The 19,511-nt window shown below is 33.0% G+C and overlaps 3 protein-coding genes and 1 non-coding gene across 5 annotated transcripts; 2 read left to right on the top strand and 2 right to left on the bottom strand.

The window, feature by feature from the left end:
• The first annotated feature begins 7,232 nt into the window (after positions 1–7,232).
• On the top strand, positions 7,233–11,216 carry LOC107939427 (probable xyloglucan glycosyltransferase 5). Its single transcript, XM_016872758.2, has 5 exons — positions 7,233–8,483; positions 8,820–9,128; positions 9,225–9,515; positions 9,826–9,939; positions 10,025–11,216. The coding sequence occupies exons 1-5, from the start codon at positions 7,761–7,763 to the stop codon at positions 10,667–10,669; spliced, it is 2,082 nt and encodes a 693-aa protein (XP_016728247.1). The 5' UTR covers positions 7,233–7,760; the 3' UTR covers positions 10,670–11,216.
• Positions 11,217–12,891: 1,675 nt separating this feature from the next.
• On the bottom strand, positions 12,892–15,300 carry LOC107939418 (pentatricopeptide repeat-containing protein At1g08070, chloroplastic). Its single transcript, XM_016872749.2, has one exon. The coding sequence runs from the start codon at positions 14,931–14,933 to the stop codon at positions 13,023–13,025; it is 1,911 nt and encodes a 636-aa protein (XP_016728238.2). The 5' UTR covers positions 14,934–15,300; the 3' UTR covers positions 12,892–13,022.
• Positions 15,301–15,315: 15 nt separating this feature from the next.
• Positions 15,316–15,387, bottom strand: TRNAD-GUC (transfer RNA aspartic acid (anticodon GUC)). The gene has a single exon. It is a non-coding gene; the product is annotated as a tRNA-Asp (tRNA).
• Positions 15,388–15,951: 564 nt separating this feature from the next.
• LOC107939431 (zinc finger CCCH domain-containing protein 39) lies at positions 15,952–18,542 on the top strand. 2 transcript variants are annotated; one of them, XM_016872763.2, is made up of 3 exons: positions 15,995–16,434; positions 16,644–17,563; positions 18,053–18,542. In XM_016872763.2, the coding sequence occupies exons 2-3, from the start codon at positions 16,765–16,767 to the stop codon at positions 18,322–18,324; spliced, it is 1,071 nt and encodes a 356-aa protein (XP_016728252.2). In that variant the 5' UTR covers positions 15,995–16,434; positions 16,644–16,764; the 3' UTR covers positions 18,325–18,542. The 2 variants fall into 2 exon arrangements, with proteins under 2 accessions (XP_016728251.2, XP_016728252.2); XM_016872762.2 differs by having other exon boundaries at positions 15,952–17,563.
• The last annotated feature ends 969 nt before the right edge of the window (positions 18,543–19,511 follow it).

The following is a 19,511-nucleotide window of genomic DNA, read 5'->3' on the forward strand; positions in this document are numbered from 1 at the left end:
CATATTAATCCCGCATTACACTAGATTTTTATCTAATGAATCTAGTGAACCGATTATTTCTATTCGATCCTATATTATTGATCAAGAGATTAATTCTCTTGCTCATTACACCCAACTTCCAAATAAGGGAGAAATTAATAAAAATGGTGCCTATCCTTCTTATATACAAATTTTAGAAGATATTGTCATCCTTTTGCCCTTACATAGAGTCAACCCAACCTAGCTAATACATTTTTTCATGATATAGTTGAGGTCGTTTTTTGGCCCTTTACTAAGAAAGAAACTTTTCATTTTGGAATGTACCTTAGTCACATCTTTTGGCAACTTTATGTTAACACTTTCTTAGATATTGGTATACTCATGTCAAAATTTCTCAAAGTTATTTTCGTTCATCAACTTGAATACTCTAAAAATGATGTCAGGTAGTGGATTAAAACTTGATTCGAGCTCTTCGTAAACAAAATAAAAGAGAGGAAGAAGGTGATGATTAGGATGAGCAACTGGAGTTAGCACTGCTATACTCTTTCAGCACCTCGTCGACCTTAACGACATTGCCACTTAATTTGTTTGGCGATGTTTGTAGGATTTCCAAGAATATTAATGTGCTTTCTAATAACAAGTTTAGAGCCTTCTTAGACGACATTTTCCCTCCAATGGTGACCTTGGAAGAGTTCACGACATGATTATCGACACACATTTTGCTTCCATCGCTACTATTAGCCGAGCGACATGCTTAAGACTTTATATTTAGGGTTCTATGTTTGGTTGGCTTGAGCCTTTATATTTCGGGGTTCTACATTACTTTGAGTTTGGATGCTTCTGGACTTCTCTTTTAAAATAAAAAATGGTATGACATGATTTTAGGATTTATCTTTATATCTCTTTATGCTATTTTTGTTACTTTAGCAAATTTCTTTCTCATTCTATTAGTTGATTTTTAATCTTTTCTCTTTAATTTTGATATACCAAAAAGGGGAGATGTATTTTTTAAAAATTAAATTTCATTTTAAATTCTTACTATTTAATTGAAATTCAAACAAATTATCCCAAAGTGATTTAAATCATTTTTCAAAGAGGGTTTTAAATAAGGGGAGTATTACTTGATTATAATAATTCTTAAAAATAATTTTTTAAGGTTTTATTATATTAAAAAATGGAGATTGTTAGCTTTAATTTTTAAAGTATTTAGATATAATAAATTATTACAAATTAATTTAGATTTTTAATCCCCTAATCAAATTGGTAGGAATCAGTCTTTAAAATATTTTCAAGTGTCACAAAAACTTAAAAACAAGTTTCCTAAATGGTTTGAATTACTACAGGTGTTTTTGAGTTAACTCAAGATCCATTAAAAATATTTTAAAAGTGTTTTTCAAGGTATTTTAAGACTAAATATCGATATTTCCCTCAAAATGTTTCAAACAACACTTTCTAGAAAGACTAAGTATTGATACCTAAACTTAAGGTATCGATACTTGACCCCAATTGATACCTTTAGCAATGTAACAATACATTGGCAAGCCAGTAGCCACCACACAAATTAGGAGGCAAATTATCTATACATGTTCTTGAAGCATTGATACCCAACCTTAAGACATTTATACCTATTTTCATGATATTGATACTTGGCTTATTCCAACGGCTATTTTTGCTTAAGGTATCCATACCACTATTTATAAGGTATCTTAAATGCTCGAATTTATTGTTCAAAAACGGCTAATTTTTTCCCTTCAACAATCTTGGATAACTAAAAATCAAAGAGAAGGTATAAATAAGGTCTCCAAGCTTATTTATATCAAAGAGATTGATATCTAGACATCACATTAGACAAAGATTTTTTAAAACTTTATTTTCGTTATTTTTCTCATGTACATAGTTTCTAATGCTTGGTTGCAAAATCATTGTATAAATTATTTTCTATCTTTTAGTGAGCTTCAATATCGTAAACACCGACCTTTTAAAGGTTTCATTTGTTTACATCATTTTACCAAATGTAAATTAGGAAAGTTACTAGTCGAGTCACAATAATTAGAGAGCTTTTAGTCTTAGCCTTGAAAAATATAGGGAAGAGGTTTTATATCTAAGCCTTGAAAAGATATAAATTGTAAATATTTATACATTATCCTTGAAAGGAATTAATTCAAGTTAGTGAGTTGGGAAAGCCATTGGTTAGTGAGGTTATAGTGGAAATAGATAATTAGGGTTAGACTACTATAAATTTATTTGTGTATATTTTTTTTATCCTTTCTCATATTTAAAAAAAAAATTAAAACCCATTTCACTTTCTTTTAATATTTTTTAATCTAAAAATATTCAAATTCAAAAATACTTAAATTTCGAAAAATACAAACATGAAACTCAAACTCTAAATAATTTTAACTAAAACCCATAGTTTATTGATGGAGATATAATATTGATGTGATATTTTGCCTAAGATGTTTATAGTACCACCCAACAATTAATATCCTGTGAAGCAAATACAAAATTCTCCAGCTCAGTGCTGCTGAATCTCGTATCACATGAAATGGTGAAGACAGATCTAGAAATAAAAAAAAATTATGAAATAAATATATAAAGGAAAGGAAAATGGGCAGTGACTTACATCACTCATTCTTTTGAGCACATAAAATACATTTGATTTTCTTAGTAAAGGTCAAAAGGGAATGGATGTTGTAAAGAAAGTTGAAATTTTTAACCATCAAAATCAAACAGTTGTTGATATATAGTGATGCCTTTCAAGCACAAACAATAAATCAATAAAGCAATGCCCCTAAAAAGCAATAACTAAATGTCATCCAAATCAAAAGAGGAACAGCTAAGTTGTTATATTTTAACGCCCAGAATAAAGAGTATTTATTAGGCCACACCTACCTAATTTCTTCACTAACCTTATATTTTTATTTTAATAATTTCTAAAAGTGAACCCATCATCATTAACTTCATTGCCATAATGAATCCAATGATGCCTTTTTTTATGAATTTTAATAGAAATAAATAAGTTTATTTTTCATTTCAAATTTTATTTTTACGTGATTACTTCTATAATAGCCTCTTTTTAAAATCTTAAATTTTTTAAAAAATCACACTTAAATTAGAAAAAAAATATTTTAATTTTTACTAAAATGTACCAATAACAGTTGTGTCATTATGGTATAATTTTTTTTACCTAAAATATAAAAACTGGGACACAAATGCTAAAGATGGAAAAAGAAATTGTTTGACGGTCAAGTTTCCATCCATTACAAAGTTCTAATGCACAGACGGAGGGTAATATTGACATTTAGGGAGAGGGCTGAGGGCCCAATTCCAAAGGCCTAATCACTGTCTTTTTATTATTTTAATTAAACATTTTTACTAAATTAATAATGGGAAGAGAAGAAAAGCAAGTAGACAAGGTAAAGGAACAAAAGAAAAGGATATTCTTATCTTCCTGCATTGCATACGTGATACAACCGACATTCCACGTTACCCCTCAAAAGGATTTTTTTTTTCTGTAAATTTTTATTTGAGTTATTTTCTTATAAATTAATGAATTCATAATTGTCATAAACCATATTATTGATAAATTAATGCAATTTTAAAATTTATTAACAATAAGTATAATTATTATGATTATGAGTTAATTTCATCCAATGATCTTAAAACTATGATTTAAATTTCAAATTAGTTCTCAAATTTTAAAATAATCAAATTGAGTCTGTTACCTTAAATGTTGTTAGCTAAAATTTAAAGTTGAGCATATTTAAAATACACTGGTTTAAATGCAAACAAATATGTACTTATCACATGAATTGTTTGGATTTGACATGTTAAGAAGGAAAATAATCTCCCTAAATTTTAATGACAGTTTGCATTTTTTTAACACATCATATCTAATTTGACTATACACTAAGTACACACTTTTTTACAATTTAATTCACATGTTTTAAAAATACTCCACGCTAGGTCTAAAGTGACAATTAATGTCAAAATCGATAGCTAGGATAATGAAATGACCTAATTTATACAGTATTGATATTTTAAGGACTCAGTTAAAATATTTTTGAAGTTTAGGACAAATTTAGAATTTGGTGATAATTTGGGGATGTATAATGAGATTAGCCTTATATTTTTAACTAATTGTGTCTTAATTCGTTTATGTTGAATCGAATGGTAAGAAATTTGATACACGTAAAGCAAGATTTTAGATTCAAGTCTCGTGGACTGAAAAAACAACTTTGGGAGAACTTAGCTCCTCATTTAGAGTCCAACCTAGCTTGTTTATGAATTTAGTCAAGTCCAATATGGCTGTTGGATAATGGAGATAACTACTTACACTAGCGCAAAACTAACATAATTTTAAATATTCATAATTTTTGTATCATTAATATTTCAACGATCCAAACATCATACTTCATCTTGCATTCATATAAACTATGCATATTAAGTTTTGAGTAAATTTTAAATATTTAACTATTTATTCTATGTAAACAACTTTCAACAGTGAATATATATTAATAAAGATAATATTTTGTATCAATATTATTGTTAGTTCTGATTTTTTAAGTGTTTTGATAAAGTCTTACAAAATTATTTTCAAGTACTCTCAAACTCATAAAATGGTTCAACATGTCTTAAAATATATTTCATGAGTTCGATTTTTCAAAATACTATGAAAATATTCTCTCAAAACCATTTTTACAAAGATTGGGAGACTTCTACCTATACAAGTTCGATATAAGCAAGTCAATAAGTACTCCAAAGTCTTCAACATACTTCTATCGATACAAAAGAGCCAATGTACTAATACAATTGGACTTCTAACAATGCCCAGGGAGATTTCTACTGAAATAAGGTCAATAGTGAGCCTTCAAGAATTCCCCTGCACCTTCTATTGATACAAATGCTAAGGTGTATTGCTATAAGTCCTCTTCTCTTGAAACCTTGAGACTTGTGTCGATACTTCAATAACTCTAATCTAAGTCCAACGTCTCCAAACATCTCCAAAGTAGTTAGAGGACATAAATACAATTCAAGGGCTTCACATTGGAGGCAAAAAACAAGTTTGCAAACTCAATTATACAAAAATCCAATATTTTCTTTGTTATTCTTATTGTTCTTCATACACACACTTGTGTAGCAATTTCTTTCAATCTTTCAAGTGTGGTATAATAATTAAGTGAGCTTAATCATTGTAATATCAACCTTTAAGAGGTGTCTTTGATCTTTATTTTTTATTTTTATCATTTTTGTGAGTGTTTGCTTAAGATTTTAAGTAGAAAACTTTAAGGGAAGTGTCTCTATCTTGCTTATTGAAAATATAATAATTGTAAAGGTTAAATTTTGTCATTGAAAAGTTACAAATAAATGATTTTAAGAAAATTTTAATTGCGGTAAGATAAGATAGTGGAGATTGACAATTGGGTCAAACCACTATAAATTCTTATGTCTTTTTTGTTTGTCATATTTTATTATATTTTAAAACACAAATTCACCATTAAGCCTAACAATTATAAATTTATCAAACCGATTCAAAAAATTACATGCATAATACGTACAATTATATAAATAAATTTAATAGTTGGATTGATAAAATATTAATAATTTAAGCAGATCCCTCCTCCTCAATTTATATACTAGTAATATAATTTTTTACTAAGTTAATGTCATGAGTTTATTGGCACCAATTCATTTAAAAAAATGTTAAAAAAATTACTTTTAAAACAATAAATATTATTTTAAATGTGATATTCAATATTCTAATAAAAAATCTTTTAAAAAAACTTATCCATTTATTTTAAAAAATTACTATAAATGAAAATAACTGCCCTTGCCATAAAAACAATACTCACTCAAAAAAGAAACTAAAGGTCACTTTGGATGAACGTTTTACTTTTAGTATAATGGATTTAGTTTTTTTTTTTATGTCAGGCTACAATATTTAATCTCATTGTCAATGTTATTTTTGCACTAAGTGCATAAAAACTAAAGGTCACTAATTGCATGTATATTATTTTTTATTTTTTTGATAATATTAGTGTGATATTTTCTTTCACCCACAAAAATTTCTAATACACATATATTGAAGTAATAATCAATCAAGCGATAAAATCTTTAGGGTGTCTAATGGAATCTAAAATTAATTATGGGATTAGGATTATTGTAATTTAAGATTATTTAGTATATTATTTGATATTTTATATTACCTTATTTGGTTTATTTTACTGGAATGAAAAAATATTGTTATTTAATTAAAGAAAGTTAAGAATATTTAAAAGCATATTTTACTAAAATTTCCTTAATTTTTTTTATTGTTCAAACAAAGGTTAAAGCTTATAGTATTTTTATTTTACTATAAATAAATGCACTTCTCTAGTGAAATGATTTTATATCTCATTTTTCAAATAAATAAAATGGAATTGGAGATGAGCAATAAGTAGACCTGCCTAAAGATTAGGTTACCTATTCAACTTGATAGACTCAAACTCGATTTGAGTTGAGCTTGGACAAGAATTTTTATACCTCGAGCTAACCTAACCTAATTCGAATTTAATTTAAATAATAAAAAATTAATAAATTTAAATTTAATTATAAAAATATATAAAATGTCAATTAAAAATAAAAATTTTAATATTATATTAATTTTTGAACTATGAAACGGGCTTTTTGAATAGTTCGAGACTTGAATCTTTTTTCGGAACCGAATCTCAATCTAACACATAAACACCTATAACAGTAATTAGTTAAAACTTTTCCATTAGTGAAAGTGAAATGAAAAAAAAGAAAAAAAGAAAATGCATTTTTGTAAGATAATAGTTATTTATGGTGGTCAAATTTGACCAAAGAAATGTTAAATTGTTATAAAAGCGATATTTCGATTTTAATGTAATAAAAAAATAGAAAGACTGATTCATTAGTTTCAATTAGTTTTTTTTTATGTAAAATGAATTAAAATTATTAAAAATAAAAGTTAAATTGTAAAAAGAAAATCATATTATCTAAGATGCGGTATTGAGATTAATTCTATATTTTGAAATCTGATTAATGTTATCTTCACAAACATAAATTTAAAAAATTGAATTGATTTGATTTATTAGATAAATAATAAAAAATAATTGGATTTCGTTATAATATATATTTAAAAAGTAATAAAAGACATAGATATATTTTAATCATAAATTTATTAGGAATTATTGAATTTTAATTTAATTAATATGAATATTATTATGAAGGGAAATTGGAATACACTGAATGGAGTACGATCTTGGAGTGAAGTCGAAGCCATTTTGAGTAATGTTTCCTTTTACTTTTTGATAGCAGATGGTATACATAATGTATAAGCTAACGCCATACGCAGCGAAGAACAGAGAGTAAATTGTGGATGTGAAGTTAAAAATGGAAGGGGTGAGAGCTTGCTTTGAATTGATTGTTAGACAAAGAAAACCCACATGGTGAGGTGGTGTTTGGGTTCTTACCACACTGCACTGCAGATACCTTTCCCCCATAAAATAAATTTGTTTTCCCATGTTGCCTCTGTCTTCTAGCATCTACCTTCTCACTCTTACTCTCACCCTTTCCTTTCCCTTCTCACTACTTACTTACTCCACACTTCTTCTTCTTCTGTTCTACATTTTGTCTACAATGGATACCCTCAACCTTCCTTCTTTCACCATTTGAGTCTGGGTTCCTTTTGGTCTTCTTCATTACCTGACCTTTGAGATCTAGTTTTCAACATTTGTTGTTTGCTGGTTGTAGTGTGAGCAAGACCCATTGAACTGAAAATGGCTCCGAGCTTAGATTTCTCGAATTGGTGGCCAAAGGATGCTAGGAAAGGGACACCCGTGGTAGTAAAAATGGAGAACCCTAACTACTCAGTGGTGGAAATCGACGGCCCAGATGCTGCATTCAGGCCTGTGGAAAAAAGCAGAGGCAAAAATGCAAAGCAAGTGACTTGGGTTTTGCTTCTCAAGGCTCATCGTGCCGTCGGTTGTCTCGCTTGGATTGCTTCATTCTTCTGGGCATTGCTTGGAACCATAAAGAAAAGGCTGATCTTTAGGCAAGATGTTGCAATGGCCAGTGAAAAACTGGGGAAAGGAAAGCTGCTCTTCACAGTCATTAAAGCCTTCCTAGTGACTTCCCTCACAATTCTGGCCTTCGAAGTTGTGGCTTATCTCAATGGATGGCATTATTTTCGAAATCCAAGTTTGCACATTCCGAGGAGCACTGATATCCAGGGCTTGCTTCACTTGGTTTATGTCACTTGGTTGTCGGTCCGGGCCGATTACATTGCACCACCCATTCAAGCTTTGTCTAAATTTTGTGTAGCTTTATTCCTTATCCAATCTGTAGATCGTATGATACTTAGTTTAGGCTGCTTTTGGATTAAATACAAGAAGATTAAACCCAGAATTGAGGGGGATCCTTTCAAGTCAGATGATGTTGAGGGATCAGCCTATGAGTATCCCATGGTTCTTGTTCAAATCCCAATGTGTAACGAGAGAGAGGTAATCAAAACTCAATTACCTCTTCCAGGTTTTTTTTTTCTTTTTTTTTTCTGGTATACTTTACAATTTTACTTTGATTTATATAGCTCCTGAGAGATTTAGGACTTGCATCTTCATTGAGTTGTTATAATAGTAAAAGAATTCTTGTAAGGAAACAGTAATTAAGTCTTGTAACTAATTTTACATGTAAATGGGAATAGCAAACAAGTCCCTGTGACTTGTGATAGAAAAGACTTAGATAGGACCAAGGACATCCAAGAATGGAATAAGGTAATATTAGGTGTATTGTGTTGATTTTTCTTGGCGTTGATAACTTTTTTCACTGACTTCATACAGGTTTATGAGCAGTCTATCTCTGCTGTCGGCCAACTTGATTGGCCAAAGGATCGATTATTGGTTCAGGTTCTTGATGATTCTGATGACGAAAGCATCCAGTATTTGATTAAAGCCGAGGTTGCTAAGTGGAACCAAAAGGGTGTTAACATAATTTATCGGCACCGCTTGGTAAGAACTGGTTACAAGGCTGGGAATCTCAAGTCTGCAATGAGCTGCGAGTATGTACAGGCCTATGAGTTTGTAGCGATATTTGATGCTGATTTTCAACCTAACCCTGATTTTCTAAAGCAAACTGTGCCACATTTCAAGGTTAACACAAACAAACCAGAGTCCTTTTTTGGTTTAAGTTCTCATCTATTATCAGCTTATAACGCTTTTACCTTGTATATCTCACTTGTCTTGCAGGACAATCCTGATTTAGGGTTAGTTCAGGCTAGATGGACATTTGTCAACAAGGATGAGAATTTGTTAACTCGTCTCCAGAACATTAACTTATGTTTCCACTTTGAAGTTGAGCAGCAAGTTAATGGTGTATTTTTAAATTTCTTTGGTTTTAATGGAACTGCTGGAGTTTGGAGAATTAAAGCTCTTGAGGAATCTGGAGGTTGGCTTGAAAGGACAACTGTAGAGGACATGGACATAGCTGTTCGTGCACATCTCAATGGTTGGAAATTCATCTTCCTTAATGACGTAAAGGTACAACCGCATTTTATGCTAATTTGATTTCTTTTTGCTTGTATCGACTTTCATTTATTTCTGTTTTCTCATTTTCACCCTGGCATGTCATACTTGCATCATTTAAACTAAATTTTAGTTGACTTGGATCAGTCTGTTTTTCAATAAAAATTTTCATTTCATGAATAATAGCTACAAATTATCAAATTTAAGCACATAAACCCTTGGTGAAAAATGAGATGAAAAAAGAAGGCATGTAATAAAAGATTTTTCTGATAGAAGGTTCAGGGAATGTTCTGACAGCTGTCCATTACTGTGTAAAACATTTTAGGTCCTTTGTGAAGTCCCCGAGTCGTATGAAGCATACAGGAAGCAGCAACACCGCTGGCATTCAGGACCTATGCACCTCTTCCGCTTATGCCTTCCAGCCATCATAACTTCCAAGGTACATTGTTAAACAACTTTCAATCTTTGGCAATTATGATTTATACATTGTATAATGAAGCACCTTTAATGCTGTAATTCTGCAGATAGCTATATGGAAAAAGGCAAATTTAATACTGCTATTCTTTCTATTGAGGAAGCTTATCCTTCCTTTCTACTCGTTCACATTGTTTTGCATAATTCTTCCTCTAACCATGTTCGTACCAGAGGCCGAGCTTCCTGTTTGGGTTATTTGTTATGTACCTGTTTTTATGTCATTCCTCAATATTCTTCCATCCCCCAAATCTTTCCCTTTCATTGTCCCTTATCTTCTATTTGAAAACACCATGTCTGTGACCAAATTCAATGCAATGGTATCTGGATTATTCCAGTTGGGTAGCTCCTATGAGTGGGTTGTGACCAAAAAGGCTGGCAGGTCATCAGAATCTGACTTACTGGCTTCCGCTGAGAGGGAATCGAAGATAATGAACCAACTGCAAATTCAGAGAGGAGCTTCGGAAAGTGAACTTTCTGAATTAAACCGATTGAAGGAACAGAAAGAGGCGGCTCCCGTACCTGTTAAGAGGGTCAATAAGATATACAGGAAAGAGCTCACTCTGGCATTCCTCCTGCTTACAGCTTCGGTTAGGAGCCTGTTATCGGCACAGGGAGTACATTTCTACTTCCTCCTCTTCCAGGGGGTGACTTTTCTCCTAGTCGGTCTAGATTTAATAGGAGAGCAGATGAGCTAATGCTGCATGGAAGCTTGAAAGAAATCAAAATGTGCTAAGACTCTCTCCATTTCCACCGACAAAAGCTGGTTTCTGGCTGTGCAGTCGAAGTTTTTCTCCTCAGGAAATGGTTTAACGGTACCATCCTGGTGCTCAATAACCAAAGTTTCATTCTCTACGTCAGCATTGAATGCCGAATTGAAGGTTTTTATTCGTCAGTAACACTACTTTCTGTATTCACAGTTTCTATCTACTTCTAATATCCTTTTATATATATATATTTCACATTGGATAGTGGTCATTGTATTCTTAGGGATTGAACCATTTGTTATTATTGTTGTTAGACTTATAGGTAGATTTTGTACTTCAGTGTTCATGTTTCACCCTGATTCTTGATTGTGTGGTTTGGCAATGAAGATTCAAGCCATATTGTATTTGTAAAAGCTTGGAAAGCTTGCTTGATGTCCTTTGTGGCTCTCAGAGTCCAAATTTACTATGAGATAATGTAAAAAACATCCAATATTTGTACATTGTGTTCTATCTAATATATAACAAATAATTCCTTTTCCCCCAATGTGTCTTTGCTATTTGTTCATATTTGGCATGTGTGAGAATGTGATTCAATAATGTTGGAAGTGTCGGTGAGCAAAAGGAGATGAACCAAACGTGGTGGTGGTTGCGGGTGGTTCGTGTGTTCATCACTTTCGCATTAAAGAAGGTTGACCTGGCTGGGGACCATGAGATCTTTAGTGGACAGATGCTGATTCTGGTTGTTTTGCAAATACTGTGGGTTTCGTTGTGTTCCCTGGAGCTTGAGACAAACTTGATTCTGGACATGATTTTTCTTCCATGGTCCACTCCTCTAAGATCTGAGATATAAAAGAATCAAAAAGGCCCCCCCATGTAGAGATGAAACCCCTAAAACACCATATGTAACATGAACACCACACTACTGCATAAAATCTATGATCTTATATAATACAATTTATTGATATATCAAATTTTATATAAATATAAAAGATCTTTAAAAACTCAAAATAATATATAAATATGGTATGAATACATGAATCGTAGAGACCATTAATGTGGTTTTAGTCAGTGGTCCTTGAGTTTGAGGGCAAGAGCTCTTAGAAACCTTTTTTTTTTTGGTATTATAAAGAAAATACATGTACATCTTTTGTCAAATGGCTGCCATGTGGGGGCTGCTAATCATGTTAATCACACTAATGTCATTTTCTTTCTTAATTATTTTGAATCAGTCAAAATACTTTATTTGATTTGAAAGGGATATTTCTACCATCAATTAAGTGTAAAAATTTACAACTGTTACACTGATCTTACTGGAAACAACGTGAGACACATTCAGGATGAAGTATACTTGAGTGAGAGTTTCTCTAGTTTTGATTTGGCAAGGGGTCCAAAGAAATTTTGCTGGAAATATTTTATTTAATTTGACAAATGAACAAAAATTGAGAACTATAATTATAATTATCACTATTATTTTAAAGACTCTGATGACAGCCAAAAATAAATTTCACATGCCTTCAAAGAAATCTTTTGATGGCAAACTAATCACATCTCTCTGCTTTATTCCTGGTAATGGTAACCTGTTTACTCCAAGGAGAAAATTCGAACTATTGCTCCGTTGCTCCGAGTTACTGGATGACATGGTACGCAAAGCTTCAGCAATCTCCGAGAAGGCAGGACTAGAGTCGGTATCAGTTTACCAGCACCATTCTCTACTGGTTGGATCAGACCAACTAGGGGTAAATGAAGTGCCTTAACAATAAAGAACAACGTTTACATCCCAACCTTTTATGTTTAAGAACTACAAGCTACTTGACAGAATTGATTTGTGAAAGAAATACCAAATAAAGTTTACCAGTATCTCAAACATCATTTAGTACTAATTTTCTTTTGTTAATGAAGTTTCTGTTCGGTCGCAGCGGCTGCTGGAGTAGCTTATTTTATAGTTGCAGACAGGACTGTTTTGGCTAGGGTATGGAAGAGCAACTTCAAGCATGCCCCTAACATTGAGACATGAATTTGAATTGATCTGGCTTGTAGCCTTGTACTCCTTAAGCAGTACTATTGTTCACTCAGCTAAGAAAAAAGGATCCAAAGAAGGGGTGGGAGAGAGTGAAATTTGTATTCTAAGAAGCCATTGTTCCGGTTCTTATGTAATATGTTGTCTATATTTATAAATAAATGTTGGTTTTCATTTACAAGGAGAAGAGACTTAGTCGCCAAGAAAACCGAGTGAGTCAATCTGGAGTGTATGTAATGTGTTCTACAAGTGGCATTAACAAATTTATACACTTGGATTTGGATGTGCCAAATAAATTCTTCCCAAATACTGCAAGTTGATAATGTTTCACCAGTGGTCGTTGCATGAGCAGGAACCATCTTTGAAATGGTGGAAGCGGTTTCTGTCTCTAGCAATAATTTCTCTGTTGAAGATCTTTGATATCAGCTTTGTAGCCGAATGACAATTTCCACATACCCTAAGATTTTTTACAATTCTTATTGTTGTCCCAGGCTTTGTACTGATCAATCCAAAAGCAATTGCTAACTTCTCACTATGATGACTCAAGGCCCCTTCCTTCCATTCTTCATCCATGTCCTGAAGCACCTCGGATGTATCAGGTACAAATCCAGCCTTCTCCAAAAGCGTGTCGACTTCATTCAACATGTCATAAATTTCTTTGCAGCGAGGATGCACTTTGTCACTGACGAGGAACTCATGAACAACTCTGTCAACCTCAATAGAGCTGCAACCAGGAACTTTCTTCATTCCCTTGTTATTTAGCAAGGTTCTTATTCGAGCTACATCATCCCATCTACCAGCTCCTGCATAGATATTCGACAAGAGAACATAAACCCCAGGATTTTCAGGCTCCAACTCAAAAAGATGCTTGGCCACGGATTCACCTAACTCAACGTGTTTATGGACTCTACAAGCACCAAGCAAAGAACCCCAGATTGCACCATCTGGTTTCATTTCCATATTCTGGATCAAAGATTCTGCTTCATCAAACAAGCCAGCTCGTCCCAGAAGATTCACCATGCATCCATAATGTTGCAAGTCGGGTGAAATTGCATAATCTTGGACCATTGAACTAAAATACTGACGTCCAAGATCAAGCAAACCAGCATGACTACAAGCAGATAACACGCCGACGAATGTGATATTATCAGGTTTGTATCCTTCGTTGGTCATTCGTGAGAAAAGCTCAAGGGCCTTCTCTGCCAGCCCATGCATAGCTAGTCCAGATATCATTGCATTCCAAGAAGCCAAACTTCTGTGTTTCATACTATTAAAGACTTGTTGTGCTGCTTCTATACTTCCACACTTGGCATACATATCGATAAGACTCGTCCAAATAGAGATATTATCTGAATACTGAAAATTCTTGTCTATATAAGCATGAATCCATTTGCCAAGATCAAGAGCACCAAGGCTAGCACAAGCAGGAAGAATGCTTAAGAAAGTGACATCGCTCGGCTCTATATTTGATTGTAGCATTCGCTGAAAAAGCCCTAAGGCTTCTTTATGGCAGCTCATACGTGTATAACCACCAATCATCACATTCCATGAAATCACATCCCTTTGCTCTAAACCCTCGAACAAATCCGAAGCTGTGTCCAAATCACCACACTTAGAATACATATCAATAAGTGCATTGACAATATGAATATTAAAACCAACTCCATTATCATCAATCCAAGACCTAACCCATTTCCCCATTTCGAGAGAACCCGACTGAGAACAACCTGAAAGGACCGTCACCAATGTGCTTTCATTAGGAACAACATTTGCTTCAATCATCTCTTTGAAAAAGGCCAATGCGTCTTCGTACCGACCAGCTTGAACATACCCTGCAATAATCGCATTCCAGGACACTACATCTCGCACGGGAATTTCGTCGAAAAGTTCACGAGCACTTTCCATATAACCAATGGAAATGTACCCCGTTATCAACGCTGTATAAGAGACTGCATCTCTTAGGGGACTTTTATCAAACACCAAGCGCGCATTACCCAGTTGGCTAGTTTGGGCGTACATGTTAATAAGGGAAGTGTGAACAAACGCATCAGAGTCAAGTCCAAGCTTCAAAACTTGTCCGTGAACCTGTTTCCCTACCTGGGTACCATCCATTTTGGCGCATGATTTCAAAACGAAAGGAAAAGTATAAGAATTCGGGAGAATACCAGACCAAATCATTTTAACATAGAATTCCAAGGCGAGTTCGGGGGTTGAACTCAATGAAAGCCCTCTAATCATAGTATTCCAAATAACTTGATTTGGTTCATCAATGGAGTGAAAGAGCAAAAGGGCATAAGGCAAGTCACCGAAAGGAGAAACGGCGCAGAACTCAATGAGTTTGCTGAGAGCAAACTGGGTGTGGTGAAGGCCAGTTTTGATGATGTGGGAGTGCACTTGTTTGAGGGTTTGGATGGTTTTGCATTTGGAGAGGAGGGAGAGAGATGGGTGGCTTTGGAGGAGCTTGTAAGGAGGGTCTGAAGCAGGGAGGAGATGGAGAGGAAAGTAGATACGGGGACTGAAGTTGACGGTAACGCCATTTTTCTACTTTCGAGGGATAAGAGTTGGAGGATTTTCCGAAGTTCAGTCGGTCGTTAAAATTTAGACAACCCAAAAAAATATTCGCCGTTGCCGGGGATCGAACCCGGGTCGCCCGCGTGACAGGCGGGAATACTTACCACTATACTACAACGACCGACTTGCTGAGTAAGTCAGTGTCACTTATTTATATCATATATTTAGTAAAATGGATAATTCTTGTATTTATTTACCCAAAAAGAAGTCATTCACTACTCCATTCTAAAAGAAAGAAAACATGAACCAGGACAAAATATAATCAACCGATCTCTTTTAGTTTATACCCCATATTAACAAAATCAAGCATCATTACGTTTATATTAGGGTGAAGTAAGAAAATTTTGTTAGGAGATGAAATAAATTATAAATTTTATAATAATAAAAGTAAAATTTCACTATTTTATAATTAAATTTTTATTATTTTTAGAAGGTTAAAGTATAATTTTATTTTTATTAATTTAAAATTTTAAAAAATATAAATAAAAATTGCCGGCCAGCTACCCCTGGATTATACACCATAACTTCAGCTGTATAATTACTCTTTTTTTTTAAATAGCTTTTTTCTTTTCTTTTTTTAATAATTTTTTAAAGATAACTTTAAATAACTAGTTACTGGTAAATTTTACTTTATAATTAACTTTTATTTTTTAGTAATATATTAACTCCATTGCGCAAGTGGGGCATTAACTCTAATTTATATATAAAAAGGGGCCGGGATTGGTTACTAGAAAACTCCGTAACGGCAGGGTTTTGGAGGTTTAGACTTCCTTTTTGGGTTGAAAAACGCCTTGTTTGTTCTTTTAAGATTTAGGGTTTTCAAATTCTCTTTTCTTTTGTTCCTGAATTAGGATTTTTGTGTAAGGCGGCTAGGGTTTTTATTTGACCTTCATCTGTCATCTATTATAATATACTGCATTCCTTCATCTTCATTTTTTCATACTGCTCTTCCTTTACCTCTAGCAAACTTCCCAACAATTTCTTGCATTTTTTTCTCACTTCTTTTATTAAATTCCATACTTCAACTTTAAGAATTCTCATAGTTTTTTTCTCTTTAAACTCGTTTTACATCCAAATTATCTTCTGGGTACTTTTTACTATTCGCTGAGCATTGAGCATTCATTATCTCCATTCTCAAGTTTTTCGTTTTGGATTCTTTTTTATACTGGTAAGTTTTTGTTGTTTAGTATTTTTATTACACATACCGATCTCATTTTTTTTTCTTTTTTTAATCGGATTGTTATATTCATTGAATTCAATCTGGTTTTATTATTTTTGTCAAGAAAAATAAGTTTTCGATTTTGATACAATTTTTGGATTTCTTTAATAATTTGATTGTTATCCATTTGAGATTTTGTTGTCTTGCATCTTTGTTAGGTTTATTTGATAGCATTGATCCAATACGCTTTGGCAGTTGATTTTTGGTAGATTAATTAAAAGTTAATAGTCTTGGGATAGAGTTGGATTCGATTGTAAACCTTTACTGATTATTGTCAATATGAATTACCCTGAATCTCGCTCTTCCTTTATGAGAACGCCCCAATCAACTTATGCTGGCAGTGATGCTATTGGGATTTGGCCTGAATTTCCTATGAATGATTGGCAATTTGACCCACATTCAGAATTTGAACAACAACAACAACAACAACAATCACCTCCCTTCAAAAGACCTAGACATTCTGAGGACAACCAATCGAATATTGTGCAATGCACTCCTACAAATCCCAGGATGCCCTCAAATCCTCCAACCAATAAGGGGACAACTAATATTTTCTTCAAAACTCGTATGTGTGCAAAGTTTAGATTGGGTACTTGTAGGAATGGTGAAGGTTGCAACTTTGCTCATGGCATCGAGGATCTGCGTCAGCCTCCTCCAAATTGGCAAGAACTTGTTGGCGGACGCGAGGAAGATCGCCCATCGGGGAATTGGGATGATGATCAGAAGATAATACATCGGATGAAGTTGTGTAAGAAGTATTATAACGGAGAGGAATGTCCGTATGGGGACAGATGTAATTTTCTTCATGAAGATCCGTCGAAGTTCAGGGATGATATGGGGAGGTTTAGGGAGAGTTCAGCTATTAGCATTGGAACAACAGCTCCTCCCGCAGGGCATGGAACTGCATCCGAGCAATCAGAAGGTAATAGGCCCTTAAACAGCAGCAGTTCAGATCCTTTTCGAGGAAATACGAAGCCTGTTTATCCTGTGTATTGGAAAACAAAGTTATGTACAAAGTGGGAGACAACAGACCATTGCCCCTTTGGTGAGAAATGTCACTTTGCTCATGGACAAGCAGGTATATATGTCATCGTAATATTTTTGCTCTAGCTTGATATCATGTCATTTGTGCCATGCAACTTTTAAGTTTTGACTAAGATAAAATAATATTTAGCATTTGGTAAGTGATTTCTTATTTAGGCTATAACTTAAGGAGTGAACTTACTAGTTTAGTATTCCTTTATTGGTTTTCTAAATTTGATTTTAGAAGAGGTTTCTATATATCAAAATGTGATGATGCTGACAGTTGCTTTAGGTGTTAGTTTTTGAAACAGACCAGGATATTTCATTGTTTGTGGTGTTTCATATTTCACTTTACTGGAAAGTTTTGATGCAGATACATAAATGACCAGAATGCTGCTTTTATTTTTACGCATATTTGCCTTTGCCCAAATTGATGTGTTATTAGTCGTGACAAGTTCTGCTTGTATGAAACGGGAGGAACACCTTTTAAACAAGATATTTGATGGCAAATCTTTATGTAATGCTTGCCTGTTTCTGTAATCAGAGTTGCAGGGCATGAACGGACGCGTTGATGGCGACTACGGGAGTACGGGTTCTGGTTTGACAAGGATTGGTTCCGTTTCAACAAAAATTCACAACCTTCCTGCTAATGATCCACCTCCAGTGACATCAAGTGCCCCTTCTTTGGATGAAAAAGCCCAGGCTAAAAAATGCTTGTTCAAGTGGAAAGGACCTAGGAAAATCAACAGGATTTATGGGGATTGGCTTGATGATATGCCATTGGTACACAAGTTGCCAAGTCAGGTGGAGAGCTGAATTCAAGTTCAAGAGCTGGCAACCTTCCTCTTTTCCCCTTAAAGCTTAGAAGGGAATATTATTTGCCTATTCCAATTTTGTCTTAGTTGTTGGCTATGGTGGTTTTCTTTGTTTGGTCAAATAGGGTCTTAAATATAGATTGTTATCCTTCTTTCGTGGGGCTGAAACAAGATCGAATAATTTTGAGTATGAAGAATCACAGCAAGAGTTCAATCGTTTGTTATTAAGCGTCTAGAAATTTTGATTGTCCATGAAAAATGTAGTTAAAGTTTCATAGTAAATGATAAAAGCTTCAAATAATTGAAGCAAAAAGTGAACTTTTGTTTTTGGGCTAAATATGACGTTTCATTCCCAAAGGAGGAATGGGTTATAAAAGGTTAACGAGGACTCGGGATGAATGCTCCATTTGGTTGAAGGGCATTTTTCCTCTAACGCACAATTAGTAGCAGCATTGCAATGGCAGTCGGTACGGGTACATACGTACGGTTTTGGACCTAATGTTTCGATTTGGTCAAAATTTTGGTGCGTTTCCATCGATGTATTTTGGCTTATTTTGATCTATATTAATGCATATCGACTTGCATTGATTGCTATAGAATTTTCATATTTTCTTTATATAATAACATCATTAATAGTTATTAAATTAAGTTATTGAACTTATTAATAATTTAAAACTTAAATTTACATAAATTAAAAATTAGATGATAAATATTATAAATTTTATCACATGTGTATGTACGTAGAAATTATGTATTTAAGACACGTTTTAATTTTAAAATAACATATGATAAATGATGAAGCAGATTATTTTTCATCACATGCATATGTATGTAGAAGTTATGTACTTAGAACACATATGTTAATTTTAAAAAACATATAATAAACAATGAAGCAGGTCATTTGAAACTAATTAATAATATATGAAATATATATGATATTAAAATAAAAAATAGATTAAATTGTGAGCAAAATGAATTTAAACACATAAATGTACCATATTAAGATTACTAAATACACTACAATAATTATTATAGTTTTATATCAATCTTGAATAGTTTCGAATTGACATGATACAAACTCAATGAACAACATTATTAATATATATATGCAATTGATGAAAAAATAAAATATGCATAATAAAATTAAAATATAAATATTATATTAAAATAAATATTTAGTTTAATTAT

Source organism: Gossypium hirsutum, chromosome A07, assembly GCF_007990345.1.
Source record: "Gossypium hirsutum isolate 1008001.06 chromosome A07, Gossypium_hirsutum_v2.1, whole genome shotgun sequence".
Lineage (NCBI taxonomy): Eukaryota > Viridiplantae > Streptophyta > Magnoliopsida > Malvales > Malvaceae > Gossypium > Gossypium hirsutum.